At 44.7% G+C, this 24,286-nt stretch overlaps 4 protein-coding genes and 1 pseudogene across 4 annotated transcripts in view; all 5 read right to left on the bottom strand.

Moving 5' to 3' along the window:
- Positions 1 to 14,382, bottom strand: part of LOC115517050 (protocadherin gamma-C4) — a 137,622-nt gene extending 123,240 nt beyond the window's left edge. Inside the window, exon 1 of the mRNA XM_030320228.1 lies at positions 11,612 to 14,382. Within this exon, the coding sequence (XP_030176088.1) occupies positions 11,612 to 14,038 (2,427 nt within the window). The 5' untranslated portion in view covers positions 14,039 to 14,382. The remainder of the gene's footprint in view (positions 1 to 11,611) is intronic.
- On the bottom strand, positions 582 to 4,586 carry LOC116738061 (protocadherin gamma-B3-like). Its single transcript, XM_032593088.1, is given in 3 exon segments — positions 582 to 1,285; positions 1,287 to 3,099; positions 3,102 to 4,586. Coding segments are annotated over 3 exon segments (2,445 nt in total). The 5' UTR covers positions 3,532 to 4,586; the 3' UTR covers positions 582 to 1,083.
- Positions 4,681 to 10,892, bottom strand: LOC115516999 (annotated as a pseudogene).
- Positions 14,383 to 16,572: 2,190 nt separating the features above from the next.
- LOC116738060 (protocadherin gamma-A4-like) lies at positions 16,573 to 19,312 on the bottom strand. Its single transcript, XM_032593087.1, has one exon. The coding sequence runs from the start codon at positions 19,070 to 19,072 to the stop codon at positions 16,619 to 16,621; it is 2,454 nt and encodes an 817-aa protein (XP_032448978.1). The 5' UTR covers positions 19,073 to 19,312; the 3' UTR covers positions 16,573 to 16,618.
- Positions 19,313 to 21,718: 2,406 nt separating this feature from the next.
- Positions 21,719 to 24,286, bottom strand: LOC116738186 (protocadherin gamma-B1-like). The gene has a single exon (XM_032593880.1). It carries the CDS (start codon positions 24,173 to 24,175, stop codon positions 21,719 to 21,721), a length of 2,457 nt encoding a protein of 818 aa, XP_032449771.1. The 5' UTR covers positions 24,176 to 24,286.

Genomic DNA, 24,286 nt, shown 5'->3' with positions numbered 1-24,286 from the left:
TTTACTTAAATTCTAGTTAGTTAAGATATAGTGTAATACTAGTTTCAGGATAGATTTTAGTGATTCATCACTTATATGTAACACCCAGGGCTCATCACAAGTGCCGTCCTTAATATCTAGCACCCATTTAGCCCATCCCCCCCCACTTCCCCTCCAGCAACCCTCAGTTTCTTCTCTATAGTTAAGAATCTCTTTTATTTGTCCCATTGTCAATAAGGGCACCAACAACTACACATTTGGAACCAATTCACCTACTGCCAGTTACAAGTATTGCCACGTTTAGATGTCATCTAATTTATTAACACATAGATTAATAAACGCTCTAGCATAAGAAATATTTCTGTATACTTTTAAAATCATGATGGGGTGCCTGGGTGGCGCAGTCGGTTAAGCGTCCGACTTCAGCCAGGTCACGATCTCGCGGTCCGTGAGTTCGAGCCCCGCGTCAGGCTCTGGGCTGATGGCTCAGAGCCTGGAGCCTGTTTCCGATTCTGTGTCTCCCTCTCTCTGGCCCTCCCCCGTTCATGCTCTGTCTCTCTCCCTGTCCCAAAAATAAATAAACGTTGAAAAAAAAATTAAAATCATGAAAAGGGGGGCAGTTGGCTGGCTCAATTAGAGTAGCCTGTGACTCTTGATATCCATGTCATGAATTTGAGCCCCATGTTGGGTGTAGGGATTACTTAAATGAATTAAAAAAACTGTAAAAATAAAATAAAAACATAAAAAGGAAGTGAAAATATATTGTCTACAATGAGAAAACTTGTATTAATATATACAAAACATAATTTAGGACTGACTGCATTGAAACTAAGTAAACCACTTAAGTGCCTACATTTGTGTTTAATTATATAAGGTTTCCCAATGACAGGGTGATGCTAATATATCAAAAATGTTTCATGATATGTGGTTTTAGATTTAACAAAAATTTCAAGACATCACAAGGCCCCTTTATATGAAAGACTGCAACACAGATAAATGAACAAAAAAATTCTAACACCCCTCACACACAAACGATGCCCAGAAAAATCAATAAAACACAATAAAATCAGGGTATAGTTAGCCTGTATACTTTTTATCTATAACCTAATTATACTTATAGAAATAAAAGGTTTTGACGTAACTCACCTGTTGCAAATTGACTGAATTAGAAGTCATTTTGCGATTATCATTATTGGCACTTTCAAACCAAGAGGCTTCATTACATAGAAGATCTTGTGATGGACCATTTTCAGGCTTTATACTGAGAAATTTAAACTCAGTCTCTGAGGAATGTGAGGCAGTGTTAAGAATAAGGCAAAGTCCCTTCGCTAAAGTTGGGAATAACCCCAGATCCAGTCTTGGAGCAGACATCAGTCTTAAAGCAGCTCCAGGAGGAAGGGCGGGAGGAGCGTCGCAGGCTCAGCGCAACCGCTAGAATCACTGCTAGGAGAAACAGCACTGAGATCAAGGCCAAGGCCACCACCAGGTAAAACTGCAGCTCAGCCTGGGGGTCAGAGGGCTCCGGACGGTCGCTGACATCCGGCAGCGCCTCTTGTAGGCTGTCTGCGAAAACCAGGAGCAACGTGACAGTTGCGGAAAGGGGCGGCTGTCCTCCATCCCGCACGGCAACCAGCAGGCGCTGGCGGGCCGCGTCCCTGTCGCCCAAAGCACGCGCAGTGCGCACCTCGCCCGTGCGCAGCCCCAGGCTGAAGAGTCCGGGCTCGCTGGCCTGCAGCACGTGGTACGACAGCCACGCATTGTGTCCCGAGTCGGCGTCCACCGCCACCACCTTGGTGACCAGGTAGCCGGGCTGCGCGGCGCGCGGCACCGTGTCGAAGAGCGCCGAGCCGTCGGGCCCCAGCGCCGGGTACAGCACCCTAGGCGCGTTGTCGTTGCGGTCGCCCACCAACACGCGCAAGCTCACGTTGGCGCTGAGCGCGGGCGAGCCCTGGTCGCGGGCCTGCACCGTCAGCTCGAAGGCGCGCAGCTGCTCGTGGTCGAAGGCGCGCTGCGCGAACACCACGCCGCTCTGCGCGCTCACGGACACGTAGGACGCCAGCGCCCGCGGCTCCAGGTCGCTGGCCACGATGGAGTAGGAGACGTGGCCGTTGGGTCCCAGGTCGGGGTCGGAGGCGCTGACTTGGGCGATAGAGGCTCCAGGAGGATTGTTCTCAACCACGTGGACCACGTAAGAAGGCTGTGGGAAAACCGGCGCGTTGTCATTGATCAGCAATGTTCAAGATGACACTTCTGTTGGAGGAGGGGCTGGCCTTCCCCTGTCGGTGACTGTGATGGTAATGTTGTATTCCGGAGTCTGCTCTCGATCTAGGGCTCCATCTGTGACCAACTTGTATGTGTTTTTTGTATCTTGAACTATTTTAAATGGGAACTTTCCTTTTAGTTGGCAGAAAACTTCCCCATTAAATCCAGAATCGAGGTCATAGGTTTTGATCAGGGCAACAACAGTCCCCAACTCAACATCTTCTAGAATATGTTTAGATTCAGAATCCAGGGTTATCTCTGGTGTATTGTCGTTTTCATCCAAAATATCTATTTGTACTTTACAGTGTGCTGTGTGATGTCCACCATCCTTTGCTTCCACCCCAATTGTGTAGCTCGCTCTCTCTTCAAAGTCCAGTCCTCCGCCAGTGGTGAGTTCCCCTGTTGTACTGTCCAGTTTGAACAGCTGTCTCACTGCCCTACCAATGTTGATGAAAGTGTAGGTGATCACAGCATTGACCCCTTCATCCAAGTCAGTGGCCATCACTCTTAGTACAGAGGAGCCCACAGGCAGGTTCTCTGGAACACTGACCCTGTAAATGTCCTGGGTGAACACTGGTGCATTATCATTTGCATCTGCCACAACCACCATGATCTGGGTAGTGCAGCTTCTGGCTGGGTCACCCCCATCCACAGCCGTGAGGACCAGGTGGTGGCGTGAGCTCTCCCTGTCCAGGGGAGTCTTCACTACCAGTTCTGGGTACCTACTGCCATCTGGGTTCTCCTTCTGGATCAAAGAGAAGTGTGGGTTGGGACTGAGGTAGTACTGCTGCAGGGAATTGACACCTACATCTGAATCTTGCGCGGGTTCCAGGGCAAAGGAGGCTCCGGTTATGGCAGTTCACTGATTTCCAATTCAGTGATATTTTGGCTAAAGGTTGGTGGATTGTCATTGACATCCTGAATTACCACACTTACATGAAAGAAGTTCAAAGGCTTTTCGGCCACCAATTCGAATTCTAGAACACATGTCGACTTCTCGCCACAAATCTGCTCTCGGTCTATACGGTCACTAACAAGTAAGTCCCCATTCTCAGTACTCACTGTAAACAGTTTCTTCTGTGCACTAACACGCAGGTTTCGAGCAGGCAAATCTCCAACGCCAATCCCCAGATCCTTGGCGAGGTTTCCCACAAGCGAGCCCCTGGCCAGCTCCTCCGGAATAGTATAGAGGATCTGCTCCGAGATCACCGGGCAGAACAAAGACAGCAAAGAGAGAAACAGCATTTGTCTCCGCCCAGCCGGGCCCTTCAATCCCAAGTGATCGCTCATCCCGCTTTCAGCGCCTTTGCCTTTCTGACTCTGAAGAGCTATGGTCGCTAAATTATCCAAGAATTCTCCGAGCAGGAGCAACTCCTGATTGTCTTGGCAGGCGGGTTCTAACAAATATCTTAGCGTCACAGAGCCAGAGGCAGAGTGTCCAATTCTCGCGGTTCCGCGGTGGGCTGGCGATTCCTTTGCGCCAGGAGAAGCTGATACTTCGCTCAGTACTAGCCAACAGCGGCACCCCGCGTCTGGGCTGCAGAACTGCAGTAGTGGTTACTACATCAGCTCCAAGTAAGGAGTGGGTTAGAAGAAAATTCTACTGTGTCCTGATATAGATACTCATTTTTCTCATTTTACAAGGATTTAACATTTTAAATATTCACTCTATCTTTGGTCTGGCTGTGATTTTATTTGAACCTGAGCTTTATCCATCTAAATCAAGTCATTTTTACTCCTCAAAGAGCAGAGGTAACTTGCTGAAGACATTGGGCATCGTAGTGCTTTTCATTTCCATTTTCATAAAAATGGCTATAATAACATCTTCCCTGTGTTACTTAGCAAAATTGAAGACCAAATAAAAATATGTAGAAAATGACACAAATGAAAGTAGTGGTGGTGCAGCAGAAAGTATAATAGGAAAATTCTTGAAATATCAGCTTGATATGTATTGTTACTACTCCACTCTATTTTCTTTTTTTCTAACTTAAAAATGTTACAAATATCATAGCTTTTAGTTGTATACTGTGTTTCACTTCCTTCTATATTATCATTGTCACCTTACCCCCCAAATAATTGATATGTAAGCAAAGAGACTGATTATTCTTATAAAACAGGAGTATGGTAAGAAGCAAGAAGAAACTCCTTGTTAGTTTCCAAGTGTCTACTTTCAAATGACTAGGATTCAAAAACTATTCCTCTGATTTTACTTTTTCCACACTACTTTACCATTGTCTCTAATGGTACTGTTTCTTCTCAAGTAGCTTAGCAATGGTGAGTTATTCGAATTTGGGGAGTGAAGTATGAGTCCTTATAATCACATATTCTAAAGAAAGTAATCTATGTCGTCCACTTTTTTTGGTCCCAAGGTTACTATCAGATCATCCCAACCCTTTGTTACTGACATTCTTGCCTGTAAATAAGCATGTCAATTTTATGTTTCTGATAGGTCTTACAGGTTTAATTCCATTTCCAAACTAGAAATCTTCATAAAGAAACTTTTTTAACCTACACAATACATTGTCATTCTAAAACTTAGCGGATGTGTAGCAATGCTGAACTCATAGTGGAATAGCATTAGACATCTTAAACTGTTCATTGTATTCAGGATTCTAGGCAGAAACTCATGGACATCTCTACTTCATACAAACATAAAAAACAGATTCGAGACTTTGCTCCAAAACATGACTGAACAATATGGTGTGAACACTTAAATTAGTATAGGACAGTTATCTTTTCAGAGCACATGTGAAACTAAAGATTCAAATATTTCAAAGAATATGGAGTATACACAGTATATACACTCAGAGTGTTGGATCAAGCATTTCATTATATAAAGTCTATTGAAGTTTATAGAGATTTACTCAGGACACATATCCAAAGTCTATAACATCTTCATTAAAATATAATGAAAAGAAAAAAATAATATTTATTATAAAATATAATGAAAAAATGAGTTTTCTTGTAAGAGTGAATGGTATCAGTCTCCATCCCTCCATCATACATATTCTTGTTACTCTTTTGATGTATATTTGCTGTTCAGTGAATCTGCACAATTTTTACACTGTGATCAGAATTGTCCAGATAAAAATTAATTGGATGCCCTTCAAATAAATATTTAAAAATAAAAATTAAGTCATAGGTTCCCACATGTAACAATAAACCATTTGTTTGGTTCAGGTAATGTAGCCTACTATCCCATTCGTAATATTATTGCAATTTCCCCCTATTTATTCATACTTTGCAGCTGATTAAAGTACAGTATTTTGAAAACTTTAAAGAGAGCATCTGAAATCATCTTCAGTAAATCAGATATCAAAAATGAAAAGGGTAGTTCTCTTTTTAAAAAATTTTTGTTTAAGTTTATCGTTTTTGAGATGACGACGAGATAGATGTGGATGGTGAGAGCGGCAGAGAGAGGGAGACACCGAATCTGAAGAAGGTTTCAGGCTCTGAGCTGTCAGCACAGAGCCAGATGGCGGCTTGAACCATGAACTGGGAGATCATGACCTGAGCTGAAGTTGGAAGATTAACCAACTGAGCACCCAGGTGCCCCAAAGGGTAGTTCTTCTTAAGCAACACACACTGCCATGAATTTTAATACCCAATGAAATACCCCATTTCATTAAGAAGGATTATTAATTTACGATGAGCATGTGAATTTCAAAATTTTAAACAATTTTTATGTTGAATTGATTTTCCAAGTACAAATCTTAGAGTCAGGGTGCCTGGGTGGCTCAGTCGGTTAAGTGTTCTGACTCTTGATTTGGCTCAGGTCATGATCTCACAGTCATAAGATCAAGCCCAGCATGTCTGGCTCCATGCTGGGCATGAAGCCTGCTTAATATTCTCTCCTCCTCTCCCTCTACCCTTCCCCTCCCTGCTCATGCTCTCTCTCTCTCGCTCAAAAAAATAATAAATAATTTTAAAAACCACAAATCTTAGAGTCTAGTAATAAAGCAGAATTGTACTGACACTTGAATAAATGCAAACATTCAAGTAGATATTGATTCTAAAAAGTGAAGAGGTTATCTGTAACCAGATGATTCCAGGTGTAATGGCATATTAATGGTGTATTTAATGAATGTAGCAAAATATAATTCTTTGGAGATTTTAAACTGCATCAGAAAATAAAGTTCTAAGGCTCTTTCTCACTGATTTTTTCTCTCAACAAATACACATGTCCAGTAATTACATAGATTAACCCAAAGTTCCAGACTTGAGAATGCCACAGACTATAGATTTGATGTTTTTTTATTTTTTTCATGTAGTTTTCTATATTCCTCCACTGATTCATGAAAATACTGTAAATTATTTCCTTATAGAAACGGTTTATACTAAAACTTCAATGCTGTACACTATTCTTCCAAACCTATCACCATTGGTGTTTACACAAATATTCAAAAGAGAACATTACATGTAACAATTTGGACTAATCAAAAACTCTTCTATTAACATAATAACAATTCTGGGGCAGCTGGGTGGCTTAGTTGGTTCAGTATTTGACTCTTGACTTTGTCTCTGGTCATGTCTCACAGTTTGTGAGTTAGAGCCCTCCATCGGGCTCTGCACTGAAAGCACGGAGCCTGGTTGGGATTCTCTCTAACCCTCTCCTCTGCACCTCCCGCCTTTTCAAAATAAATAAACATTAAAAAAACATAACAGTTGTATAAGAAAGTCTTTGGGTTAAAGCGATCATGTTTCATTTATTTTTAAGACTAGGATATCAGTTAGATTGTCTAGAAATTTCATGTATTGAAAAAAAAGACATTAAACCCAAAATATAATTTGAAAACAATGAAGAGAGCATCATCAATTAAATCAAGTCAATCTCTAAATAAAACATACGATTGATTATTTATATAATAACCAACTTTGAATATGGCAGACAAATGATTGAGGAAACAAATGAAAAAATGCTACAAGCAATGATACTGGAAAAAAAAAAAAAACCTCACCTGTACAACTCCTAGCTCTTCGTTTACATTTATCTTCTCAGATATCAGAGGAGGCTCGCTTTTCCCACAGCTCTCCTGACTGATGAGTGTGTCTGCATAGTTGGGCTGGGGGAAAGATCATGTGACTGTTTCGGGAGTCTGCTGTGAGGGAGACCTCGTGGGAATAAGTCTGCAGGAAAGCTCGCAACCCCGTCCACACCCACAAAGTGCGAGGTGGGCATGCCAGCCAACCTGCTTCCTGATGCCTGGAGCTGACTTGAGAGTGCCAGCGTCTCAGCCTGAGTGCCAGTAGCACGATGACAAAGGTGAGGAAGACACAGGAGACTATAGCCACTTGCCACCACAAGGTACAGCGTGAGACTGGAGTCGTCAGCATAGGATGAGGGCTTGAGGCTGTCCAGGTCAGCCAGGACATCTGGGGATACTGTCAGCTACAGCCACCAGTGAGTGTGACAGTAGCTGAAAGAGGGGGCTGGCCATGATCCTGGACCACCACCACTAAGCTCTGCTTGAGCGCGTCTCTGTCCAGCAGGGCCCGTGCAGTGCGCACCTCACCCGTGTGTAGCCCCACCGTGAAAAGTCCTGGCCTCGCTGACCTTGAGCAGGTGGTAGGACAGCCAGGCATTCTGGCCCAGAGTCTCTGTCCACCGCCACCACCCTTGGTCACTAGGTATCCGGGCTCTGCGGATCGGGGAGCCGCTCCACACCAGTGGAGCCATCGGTGGAATGCTGGGGTACAGGATTTCAGGGGCATTGTCATTCTGATCCAGCACAAACAGGCTCAGTGACATGTTGCTACTAAGTGGAGGGTCTCCACTATCACTGGCCATTACCCACAGCTGCAGATCTTTAACTGCTCATAGTCAAAAGAGCCCAGAGCATACAGGATGCCTGTATTGGAGTTGATGAGACAATAGGTAGACAGAGGACATTCCTTGAAACATATCCTCAGCCAGAGAGTAAGTGATCTTGGCATTGTTGCCGCTGTCAGGTCGTGTGCAGTCACAGATAAAATTGAGATGCCTCTGGGATTGTTTTTCCAGGATGTAGGTGGAGTATGAGGTGTGAGGGAAGACGGGAGGGTTGTCATTGATGTCTGCCACATTCAGGGAGATGTGGCTTTCTGTAGACAGGGGTGGGTTTCCACTGTCAATGACAGTTATTGTGATGTTATAATCTGAGATCTCTTCTCTGTCCAGGGCTTTCGTTGTCAATAAGTGATAATAATTATCAACTGACTTTTCCAATTTAAAGGGCAAGTTCCTGGGGATAGAACACACAATCTCACCATTCTCTCCAGAATCACCATCATGTACACTAAACAGTGCAATTACAGTTCCAGGAGAACAGTCTTCAGAGACGGAACTAGCAAGGGATGTGAGGAATCACTTCTGGACATGTCATTCACATCCTGTACTGTCACCAATACCTTAGCACTGGCAAGAAGAGCACCTCCATCCTGAGCTACCACTTCCATGAGGTAGAATCTGGATTCCTCATAATCCAGTGATTGCAGAGTTGAGATTTCACCCAGGCTGGAATCAAGTTGGAAAGTCTCTGAAATCTTATCTTCTTCATTGCGAAAAGAGTATGTTAATTCCCCGTTTACTCCCTCATCTGGATCCGTGGCGGTTAGTGTAAGCAGCCGAGAGCCTACAGGTATGTTCTCTGGAACAGTCACTCTGTACTCAGATTGAGTGAAGAGAGGCGCATTATCATTTGCGTCGAGGACCACCACGTGTATGTGCATACTGCTAGAGAGTATGGGGTCCCCACCATCTAAAGCTGTGAGAAGAAGGTCGTGGACAGCTACTTTCTCGCGGTCCAAGGGCCGTTCCAGTACCAGCTCCGGATATTTTTGTCCATCAGTTCCGCTTTTCTGCTCCAGAGAGAAGTGCATATTGGGGCTGAGCTTATAACTCTGGAGAGAGTTCATACTCACATCCGCGTCTCGAGCGAAAGGAAGGGCTAACCGAGTTCCCGTAGCCGCATTTTCATTAACTTTTACTTTTACTTCCTCATCCCGGAAACGTGGAAAGTTATCATTAATATCTATTATTTCTATTTCTACTCCATAAATTTTCATGTTATTCTCAAGCAAGATGTTAAAACTCACCACACACCGTGCGCTCTGAGCACAGAGCTCCTCCCGGTCTACCCTGCCTGCGGTGACCAAACTGCCGCTTCGCGGGTTCAGAGAAAAGAGCCGCGTCCTACCTCTGGAGACGATGCGGACGCCACGCTCCGCCAGCTCCCGGGGCTCCAGACCCAGGTCCTTGGCGATGCTGCCCACGAAGGAGCCTTTGTCCAGCTCCTCCAGCACCGAGTAGCGGATCGTCCCGGCTCCAGCTCTCCATAACGTCTCCAGGAGCAGGAGGAGCAGAAGCGGCTCTATGCAGCCCCAACCCCTCAGTGTATCCGCCATTTCCTTCTCTCCGACCAGTTTCCTTAGTCCTAATTCCAGCCTGCTGTACCCTTATTTCTTTCAAGTCAAAGGAAACACATTACTTGACAGAAACGCGAGGCTTTTCCCCAAATTTCTCTGGTCTGTGTTTGTTTAGGGCGGAAGGAGCAGAGTCAGGTCGCCGTCAGCGGACAGCTTTTCCACTTTGGTGAACAGCGACGCTCAGAGTCCTAACCAGTTACTACACCAATTCTGTTTTTATTTCATAAATGTTTAATTATATTTATTTCTAATAATTTTGCTGTATTCTTACCTATGACAAGTGACATTACTCATATCTAAGTTTAATTCTGAAATATCAAAGGACTTCCACAAACCTTGAGATCAATATAATTATTACATTTTTATTTCTTTAGAAAAGTTTTATTTAATGTGCCATTGAGTCTATGTCCTTTATTTACCTCTTACCTATACTGAGTCCATTAAATTAGGACATTAGAATTCTTAATTTTGTAGGCTTTAAATTCATCTTTTTATTAGGATATATTTATGAAAACGTACCCTACTATGGATAAGAATGTCCAGGAAACCAACCTAGCTCTCATCGCACCATTGCACAAAAGGCCTCCTGATTCAAGCAAATTGTATTAGATGTTGTAAACAGAGAAATAAGGGTCCATTTGCTACTTGAGGTCTTTAAGAAAGTTCCCAGACTTTAACACTAAGAGTTTGGCAGCTCCACTGTATCAGACTAAGAGTCTGAATTGGGTTAACTACACATTATTTTATTTCCCTATTATCATGTCTAAATTGGAGTTAAGGCATTTTACAGTGACAGACTCTTGGGGAAGTCAGTGTAGTGACTGAAGAAAAGGGCTTTCGTTCGTCACCTAGGCAGAAAAACATGTCCAGATCCTTAGTGAGCAGGCAAGTGCCCTTTCTATGTTGAGACGGATATTAAATGCTATCACCTTTACATGGTAGCAGGAAAAAAAGCCTCACGATTGAAAACAAAGGGACATTTCAGAGAGTCCACTGAGAAAAGCCATTTTTTTCCTAATGACACCTCCATAGGAAAAGAAACAACACGAAGAGATTTTATATCTATAATTAGAAAATTCAAAAAAGAAAGTTTTAGGTAAACAATGTGAGTATAATTTGCAAAATTTTCTCATTGTACAATTTTTCACAAAGCAATTTGTTATATGCATGAGAGAGAACGATTTCTCCCACTTATTAAATACATTCTTTTTAAAAGTTTATTTATTTATGAGAGAGGTAGAGCATGAGCAGGGAAATGCAGAGAAAGACAGAATCCCAAGAAGGCTCCACACTGACAGGGCTCAATCTCGTGAATCATGAGATCATGACCTGAGCCAAAATCAAGAGTCAGACACTTAACCACTGAGCCACCCAGGCACCCCCATAAACACACTCTTAATAACAGATACTACAGGCCTCAAATGTTGCTTATCCTTTAAAAACAGATCTGAGATCTCAAGACATTAAGCTTGAAAAGATACTTAGAAGGGAGGTCTACAATTCAGTCCTACCCATGCCCTGCTGTTGACAAGCCATGACCCTGGGTAAAATTTTCTTTTTGGTTCCCAGTTTCCCAAACGAGGAACATGGAAAGCTCTCTTTACTCTGAAGTGCTATAATTCTAAGAAGAAGTAAAACTAAAATCTGAGTAATAAAGATCTGTAGGGTAAAAGGAATAGCTTAAGATCCCAGTAGTAATGAAATTCCAGAGGAAAGTAATATAAAGATGAAGCAGAAACTATTTCGTGTAGTAAAGGCTTGTAATTATGGACAAATAAATCTCACACATCAGAAAGAAAACCTATGTTAAAATTCTGTTTAGATAAGATTAAGATAACTAAGGCAGAAAACTGCCTAAATTGAACCCACAAGACAAAATATGAAATAGTGATTTCTACGCCAATAAGGTGATTTGTTAACAAACATTGAAACTCAAAGTGAACTAGCGAAGTAAATTAAAACTCACCTTTAGAATAGTATCTGATGCAAATGGGACCCCAGCGCCTTCATGATTTGTATTTGGTAACCAAGCGGCATCTTCACAGAGGAGATCCTGAGAGGGAGTCACTTCCGGGGTGACATTAAGAAAATTAAACTCTGTCTTAGCTAACTGTGAAGCAACGCACAGATTGTAGGAATAAGGCAAAGTCCCTTCTCTGTAATCGGGGAGAACCCCAGGTCCAGATTTGGAACGGAGGCCTGACTGAAAGCAGCCCCAGGCAGCGGGGCTGGGGGAGCGGCGCAGGCGCAGGGCCACCGCCAGAATCACCGCAAGGAGGAAGAGCACCGAGATCAAGGCCAAAGCCACCACCAGGTAAAACTGCAGCTCGGCCTGGGGGTCAGAGGGCTCCGGGCGGTCGCTGACATCCGGCAGTACTTCTTGGAGGCTGTCGGCGAAAACCAGGTGCAGCGTCGCGGTGGCAGAGAGGGGCGGCTGTCCCCCGTCCCGCACGGCGACCAGCAGGCGCTGGCGGGCCGCGTCCCTGTCGCCCAAAGCACGCGCAGTGCGCACCTCGCCCGTGCGCAGCCCCAGGCTGAAGAGTCCGGGCTCGCTGGCCTGCAGCACGTGGTACGACAGCCACGCATTGTGTCCCGAGTCGGCGTCCACCGCCACCACCTTGGTGACCAGGTAGCCGGGCTGCGCGGCGCGCGGCACCGTGTCGAAGAGCGCCGAGCCGTCGGGCCCCAGCGCCGGGTACAGCACCCTAGGCGCGTTGTCGTTGCGGTCGCCCACCAACACGCGCAGGCTCACGTTGGCGCTGAGCGCGGGCGAGCCCTGGTCGCGGGCCTGCACCGTCAGCTCGAAGGCGCGCAGCTGCTCGTGGTCGAAGGCGCGCTGCGCGAACACCACGCCGCTCTGCGCGCTCACGGACACGTAGGACGCCAGCGCCCTTGGCTCCAGGTCGCTGGCCACGATGGAGTAGGACACGCGGCCGTTGGGTCCCAGGTCGGGGTCGGAGGCGCTGACTTGGGCGATGGAGGCTCCTGGAGGGTTGTTCTCGGCGATATGAACCAAATAGAAAACCTGTTCGAAAACTGGCGCGTTGTCGTTGACATCTGCGATATGCAGAGTGATGTTTATACTAGAGGAGAGGGGCGGCTTACCTCTGTCGGTGGCCATTATAGTGATGTTATATTCTGGATTCTCTTCCCGGTCCAGGGGCCCGTCTGTCACTAGCTTGTAATAGTTCTTGGAGTAAGATTTCAATATAAACTCGGCCTTTCCCAAGATGCGGCAGTAAACTTCTCCATTTTCTCCAGAGTCTCTATCTCTTGTTTTTATCAAGGCGATCACAGTTCCTGGTGGTGAATCTTCTGGTAGCGGAGTAAATACCGAAGTAATAACCATTTCAGGTGCACAATCATTCTCATCGAGAATTTCAACTTGGATACTGCAATAGGCTGCTAGATCTCCATGATCTTTTGCTTCTACACTGAGAGTGTAACTATTAGCAATTTCAAAATCAAAATTATCCTTTGTTGTGATTTCACCTGTTCTTTTATCTAAGTTAAAAAACTTTTCCACTAGTTCATCCACATGATGAAAGGAGTAGGTGATTTCTGCGTTGACGCCCTCATCCTGATCAGTGGCCGTTACTTGAAGCACGGAGAAGCCCAGAGGTACACCTTCCTGCAGGCTGACCTTGTACACGTCCTGGATGAAAACTGGGGCATTATCGTTGGCATCGGTCACTTGGATTTGGATCTGAGCGGTGCCGCTTTGGGGTGGGTCGCCACCATCCACAGCTGTTAGAACCAACTGATGGAGATTCTGTTCTTCTCTGTCTAGTGAATGTTTCAGAACCAACTCAGGATATTTACGTCCATCTGGAGCCTGTTTCTCTATGAGATCAAAGTGTTCATTGTCATTAAGATGGTATCTTTGCAGTGAATTTGGGCCAGCATCTGAATCCAGGGCCGGGTCTAGTGGAAATGTTTTACCTGGCTTAGTGGATTCTCCAATTTTTAAATCAATATTATTCTGTTTGAATAGCGGGGTATTGTCATTTATATCCTGTACTATTACTGCTACATGGAAAATATTTAGTGGGTTTTCAGCGACAGTATCGAAATCCAGAATACACAGAGGCTTCTTTCCGCATATCTGCTCTCGATCTATTCTGTCACTCACAAGTAAGTCCCCACTCTCAGGGTTTACAGTGAAATATTCTTTCTCCGCACTAACCCGCAGCTTCCGGGCTGGCAAATCCCGGACACTGAGCCCCAGATCCTTGGCGAGGTTTCCTACCACCGAGTCTTTGGCCAGCTCTTCGGGAATTGAATAGCGGATTTGATCTGGAAGAGCCCCGCGGAACAAAGACAGCAGGAAGGGCAACAATACCTGCCGCCACCGCGCTGGGCTGCTCCTTTCTGCGCTCGGCCTCGGCCTCATCCTGTCTCCCTTCACGGTGGCTCTGCTTTTTGGATGGGAGGAAAATTAAGCCCTCTGTGGATGGCAAAATCCCGGGTAGGGTCGCTTTTCCTGCTTTTGTTTTCTGTATCCGAATCAGTACTGGTGTCCTCTATGTGGCTGGTTTGAGCAGGAAGTTACCCTCTAAGAGACTCCCAAATGCTTTTTCTCTCACTTTTTTGACCTACAGCGACACCCAGAGGTTTTCCCGTGGAAATGCACCAAATGCTTATAAACGTTTTGCGAACCTTTCTTTTTGGAATCTACAGTTGTTTTTAAATAGATATATATTCATGTAGCTCCAAAATTGAAGAGGTACATAACGCATATTCTCTCCCTGTCTTGTTTCAATAACACGTTTATCCCGAGAGAAATAAGTATTACGTTTTGTGTGTATCATTCCAGAGATGTTTTGTGTAGTGCAGCAAATTTTTATAAATGTTCTCCCCCACGTTAATACATAAATGTAGGTATACAATATACCATGTTCTGCATCTTGCTTTTTTCATTCATTGTATCTTGAAATCATTTCATATAAGTACATAGCTTTCCAATTTATTTCTTACAGTTATGTAGTAATCCATCATATGGTTGTACAATAATTTACTTAATCAGAAATATTTTCTAAAAGAAACCCAGTGCCCAAACAAAAAAATTTTTTTCTGTGTGATATTAGGGTGTTAATTATCTACTGCTCTCCTAGGCATTTAAAATATGTATCACTCTGATTCTGGAATGTATTCCCAATGCCAACCTCCAAAAATGCTTGACAGTTTCAGGCCAATTCGTATTTCCAAATTTTCTTTTAAAGCTTCAGTATTTTAAATAATCTCAGACAAATAATCTCTCCTCAAATAAGCTTCAATATTTTACATAATGTCCCCTCAGAATCTTGCTCAATATTATTTCCTCTCTCCTTTCCCCATGCCAGACAATTGTATCATATGACATTCTGTTTATTCTATGTATTGCAACACAGTTTCCCATGAAGGCAAAAGCATTTAGAAACTAAAATGCAGGGTGCTTGTGTGGCTCAGTCCAAAAAGCATGTGACTCTTGATCTTGGGGTCATGAGTTTGAGCCCCATGTTGGGTGTAGAGATTACTTAAACTAAAAAGAAAATTGTTTTAAATAAGTAAATTCTTTTTTAAAAACTAAAATGTTCGAGCCCCGCGTCAGGCTCTGGACTGATGGCTCGGAGCCTGGAGCCTGTTTCCGATTCTGTGTCTCCCCTTCTCTCTGCCCCTCCCCGTTCATGCTCTGTCTCTCTCTGTCCCAAAATAAATAAAAAACGTTGAAAAAAAATTAAAAAAAAAAAACTAAAATGCCCTTTCTTAAATTGAATTGAGGCATAGTTCACAGTTTACTGCTACAGTTCCCAGCTATGAAAGAGCACTAATTTGTGTTGCCCTACACACTCTTGAATTCTTAATTATCTCATGGAACTAAATGAAGGCACATTTAACAAAAGTGTGGCATATCCCTTGAACACAAAATATTTCCCCCATATCAGATCATCCCAGAGCCATCTCAGAGCTACCTGAGAGCAATTTTCAGGAACAGGGATGAGGCCTACTTACTAAGTAGCATAAATCATATCAGTTCAGAATCTAAGTTACCCAATCTCCACAAGTGACTCTCATGATGAAAAAGGAGAGATTTTGAAAGGTATGTTTTCCTTAGAAATTGAAAAGGGTCTCATTGTGATGTCATAATAGGAAATTTATAAATTATTAAAATTATTCCTTCAACCTACTTAAAGATGAGTGAAATAAAATGTGCAATATTTTTCGTAATCCCAGAAGTGAGCCAAAGGAATCACACATAGTCACTACTGGTGTATCTCACAAACTGCAACAACAAAATATTTGAAATATACCAATCCTAATGAGAGCTATCCTTGTTAAAATTAGACCTAAAAGCTAATTTTTTTGGGGGAGGGGAAAAAATAGTTACAAACAGAGAGGGAAGGAGGCACATCATAAGAGACTCTTAAATACAGAGAACAAACTGACTGGTTGATGGGGGATGAGGGAGGGGAAAATGGGTGATGGGCATTGAGAAGGGCACTTGTTGGGATGAGCACTGGGTGTTGTACATAAGCGGTGAATCATGGAAATCTACCCCCAAAACCAAGAGCACTCTGTACACACTGTATGTTAGCTAATTTGATAATAAATTATACTAAATAAATAAATAAAGGTTAATATTTTCTCCAATATTTATAAATTGCCACTGTTTAATTATAATGGAAAATACCCTTTCAAGGAAAAACAAACTTCAAGCAAAGTGTAAAAAAGAGGACAGTTAAAAATACTCAGTCTTCTATTGAAGAGAGATGGTTAGAGATATATAGTTAAGAAATTGTTGTTGAAACTGTAACTACATGAAGACTAAAAATGATAAATAATAAACAGCTTTTAGGAATACTAACTGCTATTGATTATTCTTGAGGAATCATCTGCTCCTCCCCTTTAAAGTAATAGAATACTAAAAAAAAAATGCCTTTACTTCATCAATTACCTACTTTATACAGTTGGAGACATTTATATAGCTCTTTGCCTATGTTTTGGTGCGGCAAGATTGACTCACCTGATGAGAACCAGGGTCTCCTTTTGTTTCAAGTAAATCCTGAGTTATGAGAAGAGGCTCGCTTTTCCCACAGCTCTCCTGGCTGAGGAGCGTGTCGGCATAGTTGGGCTGGGGGAAGATCACATGACTCTCCCTGGAGTCTGCCCTGAGGGAGACCTCCTGGGAATAGGTCTGCAGGAAAGCTCGCACCCCATCCATGCCCACAAAGTGCGAGGCTGGCACTCCAGCCAATCCGACCCCCACAGCCTGGAGCTGACGCGAAGTGTGCCAGCGCCTCAGCCTGAGCGCCAGCAGAACAATGACAAAGGCAAGGAAGACACAGGAAACTGTGGCCACCGCCACCACCAGGTACAGCGTGAGGCTAGAGTCATCAGCATAGGCTGAGGGCTTGAGGCTGCTCAGGTCAGCCAGGACTTCTGGAATGCTTTCAGCCACCGCCACTGTGAGTGTGACAGTGGCTGAGAGAGGGGGTTGGCCGTGGTCCTGCACCGCCACCACCAGACTCTGCTTGAGCGCATCTCTGTCCAGCAGGGCCCGTGCAGTGCGCACCTCGCCCGTGTGCAGCCCCACCGTGAAGAGCCCTGGCTCGCTGGCCTTGAGTAGACGGTAGGACAGCCAGGCGTTCTGGCCAGAGTCTCTGTCCACCGCCACCACCTTGGTCACCAGGTAGCCAGGCTCTGCTGATCGGGGTGCCAGCTCCACGCCTATGGAACCGTCAGTGGGGAGAGCAGGGTACAGGATTTCAGGGGAATTGTCGTTCTGATCCAGAACAAAAATACTCAAGGACACATTGCTGCTGAGTGGAGGGTCCCCACTGTCGCTGGCTGTCACTAGTAGTTGCAGGTCTCTAACCTGCTCATAGTCGAAAGAGCACAATGCATACAGGACACCAGTATCAGAGTTGATGGAAACATAGAAGGAGAGAGGCATCCCGTGGAGTGTGTCCTCAGCTAAGGAGTAAGTTACTCTGGCATTCTCAATGCTGTCAGGGTCCTGGGCAGACATGGATAAAATGGAAGCTCCTCTAGGGTTGTTTTCAGGAATGTAGGCAGAGTAGGAAGCATGAGGGAAAGTAGGTGGGTTGTCGTTGATGTCTGCCACATGCAATGAGATGTGAGTTTCTGTAGACAGTGGTGGAGTTCCATGATCAGTGGAAGTTACTGTGATGTTATATTCTGAGACTTCTTCCCTATCCAGTGTTCTTTGTGTCGACAGACGATGATAATTTCCATAGGTCTTTTCAAGTGTGAATGGCAGATTATCCAGAATAGAACATGTGACAAGGCCATTCTCTCCTGAATCACTGTCATGCACATTGAAAAGTGCAATTACTGTACCTGGGGAAGAAGTTTCTTGGATAGAGCTGGTGAGAGATGTAACTGTGACTTCTGGAGCATTGTCATTTACATCCAGAACTGTCACCAGAACTTTACTTCTGGCTCGGAGACCAGGTCCATCATGGGCTTCTACATCTATATCATAGAATCCAGAGTCTTCATAATCTAGACCCCCCACTATTGTTATGTCCCCAGTCAAAGAATTCAACTGGAATAGTTGGGACATTTTATCACTCACTTTGCGGAAAGAATATGTTACTTCTCCATTGGCTCCTTCATCTGGATCAGTGGCCTTTACAGTGAGTAGCCAGTAGCCCACTGGCACATTCTCCGGAACATTCACGTGGTACTCTGGCTGAGTAAATACAGGAGCATTGTCGTTGGTATCCACAAGAGTTACATGAATCTCGACAGTGCCAGAGCGAACCAGGTCGCCTCCATCAAAGGCGGTGAGGAGGAGGTGGTGAACCGCCTCTTCTTCTCTATCTAGGGCAAGCTCCAGCACCAGCTCAGGGTACTTAATGCCATCCACTCCACTTTGCACGTCTAGGGAGAAGTGAACATTTGAACTGAGCTGGTAACCCTGCAGGGAGTTGACCCCTACATCTGGATCAAAAGCTTCAGGAAGAGGAAATCTTGTCCCAGGATTTTCATTTTCAGCGACTTTTATTTCCCTTTGCTCTATCCCAAAGTTGGGTGCATTATCATTAACATCGATTATTTCCACTTCTACTCCAAAAATCTTCACTTTGTCCTCCAGAAGAATCTCCAGGCTTACTACACACTTTGGAGATCTCTCACAGAGCTCTTCCCGGTCTATCTTACCCGCGGTGACCAAGCTGCCGCTTCGAGGGTTCAGAGCAAAGAGATGCGTCCTACCTCTGGAGATGATGCGGACTCCCCGCTCTGACAGTTCCCGGGGCTCCAGTCCCAGGTCCTTGGCGATGTTGCCCACATAAGAGCCTTTGTCCAGCTCCTCAGGCACCGAGTATCGTATCTGTTCCGCCTGTATTTCCCACAAAGCCCCCAGGAGAACGCAGATCCTGACCAGCCGGCTGCAGTCTGGCCGATAAGGAGGAGCCGCCATTGCAGCCCCGCTGCGGAATAGCTTGCACTTGGGTGCTCCCTTAGTGGAGGTCAGAGGAGCCCCAGAATCTTCAGGGTCCAAGATTATGTGCTTTCACCGTTGGATGATGGAGTTCTGGGGTCCAGTCTGAAGCTTCCCAAAGCCACAGGGCTAGTGCTTTGTGATGCAGAAATCTTGTGGTTTGGATTAAATTCCTTGTTGTCTTTTTCCCCTGACTGGTGAACAGCGACACTCAGAGTCCTAACCTGTTACTGCAATCTATTCTTGGTAAAGAAAAGAAGTTTATACCATTTCTTTTCCATAATTTATTTCTCCCCAAAAGAATAAAATTCAAGCTCCCGTTATTTTATTTGTAATAAAAATCTAGGCTTGACCCAAATGTTACTGTACAATAAGCCCTCTAAAGTAATTTATTTCTTTTTAAAGAAAATATGGTGATTTTTTCTAACAATTTTTTCTCTTCTAAGTTTTTCCATTATTTATTTTCATAGCCCATTTTCAGTACAGTGCATTGTGTGAGTGACACATTTATCCTTTACAGGAACAAGGATTAACTTGAAGAATGAAAGAATAGGTAAAAAACAGTGTCAGGTCAGGGAAGTTGGAGGTCTGAGCTCTAGTACCTTCCTATCCAGAAACAAATTCCCTCACATGAGTTGACCCTTTAAAATATGGGCAACTTTTCAATTCTCTTGTAAAAAACATCTACTGTTCAAGAGCTAGTCTTACCCCTGAGCAAATGGGGTTGGCAAATATGATAATAGGTTTGGGAAGGTAATTGGTTTATTAATTTTGTATAAAGAAAATTTTAGATCACAGCTATGTTTGTGACTATCATGTTCACAGTCTGTCCTCAAATTTTAGAACAGCACCTTTCATAGAGTAGATACTCAGTTTTTCATTGTTTAATGAGTGCATCACTAATATAAACGCAAAGCCCTAAAACAATTGGTCAATAACTCTGATATTAAAAATAAATAATAAAGATAAAAAAGACAGAAAAGTTAAACTGAAGTTTTGTATGTAAACAGCAGACAATATTCAGTACCACATAAAGACACATCCAGAAAGTATTATTTTACTATTATCTATAAGTTTACTTTAAGTTTGATTTTAGAAATAACCACTAAAAGGAAAGTTTTCATATATATATGTGTGTGTGTGTGTGTGTGTGTGTGTGTTACCATTGCATGTTTCAGAGTTTTCTTACACATGAATACTTTGAGTAACTTACTAATCGTAGAAAACTTAATATAAAGCAGCAAGTAGCCAGTTCTTTAGATTTTTCCTCACATAATAATTACCTTCTAGAAGTTACTTATGAATTCTATCAGACAAGAAAGGCTATTGTTTATTCAGAGTATTAAAGTCATCAAATTTTGGAGAGCATACTAAAGGTAATTTTCACAATCCTCAAAGAACTCACAAATTGTTGGGGATTAAGAGGTAAAATGAGGTGTTTCAAAAAACTTTGACTCACTTCTCAGAAACCTATACTAAAAAAAAGAATTAAGAAAGAGGCTTTATACACAAAAAGGCTCATTACATTCCTCATCATAACAGCAACAAAGTAGAGGGTATAAAAATAAGTTATTACATAATGGTTAAGAGGGTTATTTTTCAATATATTTTTTAAAGTTTATTTTTTTTTTCAACGTTTATTTATTTTTGGGACAGAGAGAGACAGAGCATGAACAGGAGAGGGGCAGAGAGAGAGGGAGACACAGAATCGGAAACAGGCTCCAGGCTCTGAGCCATCAGCCCAGAGCCCGACGCGGGGCTCGAACTCACGGACCGCGAGATCGTGACCTGGCTGAAGTCGGACGCCCAACCGACTGCGCCACCCAGGCGCCCCTAAAGTTTATTTTTGAGAGAGACATAGCAAGCAAAGGAAGGGCAGAGAGAGGGAGAGAGAATCCTAAGCAGGCTCCACACTACCACTACAGAGCACAACACAGGGCTCAAACTCACCAACTGTGAGATCATGACCTGAGCCAAAATCAAGAGTTGGATGCTTAACTGACTGAGCCATCCAGGTGCCCCAAGATAGTTATTTTTTAAAAGATTTTATTTTTAAGGAATCTCTACACCCAGCATGGGGCTTGAACCCACAAACCCTAGATGGAGAGTCATAGGTTCTACTAACTGAGCAAGACAGGTGCCCCCCAAAATTATTTTTGAATGAGACTACGGAGTGGGAATAAAATTCACTGGAAACTAGTGATCCAAATCACTGTTTGCCACATGTGAGAAGGCAAAGAAGTGCTAAGAAACTTAACTCTTGGAAAGTTCTATTAAAAATACACATTGCAACAAAAAGATGAAAAAACTATAATAGATTTGATGGACTTTAACTTAAGCAGGAAGGACTGTCAGTACATTTATGTAGAATAAAGTTTGAAAAAAACAGTATCACACATCAACTAAGAAAGGACAATACTCTTACTAAAGGTGGTGACATCCCAGAACGAGCTCTCCTTACCAATATTTTTTGATCATACAAAATTGCCAACAGTACAGATTGAGAAATACTAATTATGTAACTGCCAAGACTATTGGGCAAATAAGGAACCAGTCCCCGCCCATCCAATAAACCTCTTCTACCACTACCATCACTAGGAAAATGAAAAACAATAAACAAAAGAATTATGCACAATTGAGAATAAAAGCATGTTTGCAGAAACTCACGTGAGAGGCAAAAGACGAGTCATAAGCGATTTGGGGGTCTTCACTGCGGGCACATACATCCATACAAGGATCTTCACAAAGAAGATCCTGAGGCGGAGTCATTTCTGGTTTCAGGTTGGAAAAATTAAACTCTGTCTTGGCTGATTGTGAGGCAGCGCACAGATTGTAGGAATAAGGCAAAGTCCCTTCTCTGTAATCGGGGAGAACCCCAGGTCCAGATTTGGAACGGAGACCTGACTGAAAGCAGCCCCAGGCAGCAGGGCTTGGGGAGCGGCGCAGGCGCAGGGCCACCGCCAGAATCACCGCAAGGAGGAAGAGCACCGAGATCAAGGCCAAAGCCACCACCAGGTAAAACTGCAGCTCGGCCTGGGGGTCAGAGGGCTCCGGACGGTCGCTGACATCCGGCAGTACTTCTTGGAGGCTGTCGGCGAAAACCAGGTGCAGCGTCGCGGTGGCAGAGAGGGGCGGCTGTCCCCCGTCCCGCACGGCGACCAGCAGGCGCTGGCGGGCCGCGTCCCTGTCGCCCAAAGCACGCGCAGTGCGCACCTCGCCCGTGCGCAGCCCCAGGCTGAAGAGTCCGGGCTCGCTGGCCTGCAGCACGTGGTACGACAGCCACGCATTGTGTCCCGAGTCGGCGTCCACCGCCACCACCTTGGTGACCAGGTAGCCGGGCTGCGCGGCGCGCGGCACCGTGTCGAAGAGCGCCGAGCCGTCGGGCCCCAGCGCCGGGTACAGCACCCTAGGCGCGTTGTCGTTGCGGTCGCCCACCAACACGCGCAAGCTCACGTTGGCGCTGAGCGCGGGCGAGCCCTGGTCGCGGGCCTGCACCGTCAGCTCGAAGGCGCGCAGCTGCTCGTGGTCGAAGGCGCGCTGCGCGAACACCACGCCGCTCTGCGCGCTCACGGACACGTAGGACGCCAGCGCCCTTGGCTCCAGGTCGCTGGCCACGATGGAGTAGGAGACGTGGCCGTTGGGTCCCAGGTCGGGGTCGGAGGCGCTGACTTGGGCGATGGAGGCTCCTGGAGGGTTGTTCTCCATCACGCGGACCACGTAGGAGGCCTGGTGGAAAACCGGCGCGTTGTCGTTGACATCGCTGATATGCAGGGTGACGCCTGTACTGGAGGATAGGGATGGCTTGCCCTCGTCAGTGGCTGTGATGGTGACATTGTATTCTGCCATCTGTTCCCTATCTAGGGCATTGTCAATCACCAACTTGTAATAATTCTTGGAGGTGGATTCTAATTTGAAGGGAACTTCTTCCTGAATATAGCACCTCACCAGTCCATTTTCCCCAGAGTCTCGGTCTCTCACTTTAAAGAGAGCTATTACGGTTCCAATCTCTGAGTCCTCGGGAATCTGGTTAGAAAAGGACATCAACGTGACCTCTGGGGCATTGTCATTCTCATCAACAATTTCAATCTGAACATTACAGTGAGCGGTGTGTACCCCTCCATCCTTGGCCTCTACACTCAACATATAACTACTGGTCTCTTCAAAGTCCAATGTACCATTGGTTGTAATGTCACCAGTATTTGGGTTGAGATTGAAGAGAAGGCTGGTACTTGTTGGGGCATTGAGGAAGGCATAGGTAATCTCTGCATTAACGCCCTGGTCCTGGTCGGTGGCCATCACTTGCAACACAGAAGTCCCCCAGGGCACGTTTTCTTGGATGTTAACTCTGTATGTGTCCTGGCTGAACAATGGAGCATTATCATTGGCATCAGTGACCTGAATCTGGATCTGGGTGGTTCCACTTAACGGAGGGTCTCCACCATCTATGGCAGTCAGGATTAACTGGTAGGAACTCTGCTGTTCTCTGTCCAGAGGTTTTTCCAGCAGTAATTCTGGGTATTTACTCCCATCAGGACTTCCCTTCGTTGTCAGGGAGAAATGTTCATTGGGGTTGATAGTGTATATCTTCAGGGAGTTACTTTCTACATCTGCATCTTGTGCAGAATCCAGAGGGAATTTTACACCTGGTAAGGCTGACTCGCAGATCTCCAAGTCAATGCCTTTTGCAATGAAACGTGGTGCATTGTCGTTAATATCTTGGATTGTAACAATCACATGGAAAACATTCATGGGATTTTCAGCGACCATTTCAAATTCTAGTGCACACTCGGATTTCCTCCCACAAATTTCCTCTCGATCTATCCTACCGTTCACTAACAAATCCCCACTCTCTGCACTCACACTGAAGAAATTCTCTGCACTAACCCGCAGTTTTCGAGCTGGCAACTCCTGGACACTGAGCTTCAAGTCCTTGGCGACGTTCCCCACTCGCAAGCCTTTAGCCAGCTCCTCTGGAATTGTGTACTGGATGTGCTGGGAGATAGTCCCCCACAACAAAGACAGCAGGAAGAGAAACAGTACCTGAATTTTCATCCATTTGGCTTTTCTGGAGCTTCTTTGCATTTTTTGAACTCTCTGGGAAGCTTCTTTTCAGGATGTCTCTGGGATGTTTAAAAAAAATCAGTGACAGCACCTAGACTTTTGTGATTTGAGGGTAGGACGTGTTTGTCAGGA

The sequence above is a fragment of the Lynx canadensis genome, chromosome A1 (genome assembly GCF_007474595.2).
Source record: "Lynx canadensis isolate LIC74 chromosome A1, mLynCan4.pri.v2, whole genome shotgun sequence".
Taxonomy (NCBI): domain Eukaryota; kingdom Metazoa; phylum Chordata; class Mammalia; order Carnivora; family Felidae; genus Lynx; species Lynx canadensis.
Note: the sequence above shows the minus strand (reverse complement) of the source record. Positions and strands in the feature narration are given on the sequence as shown.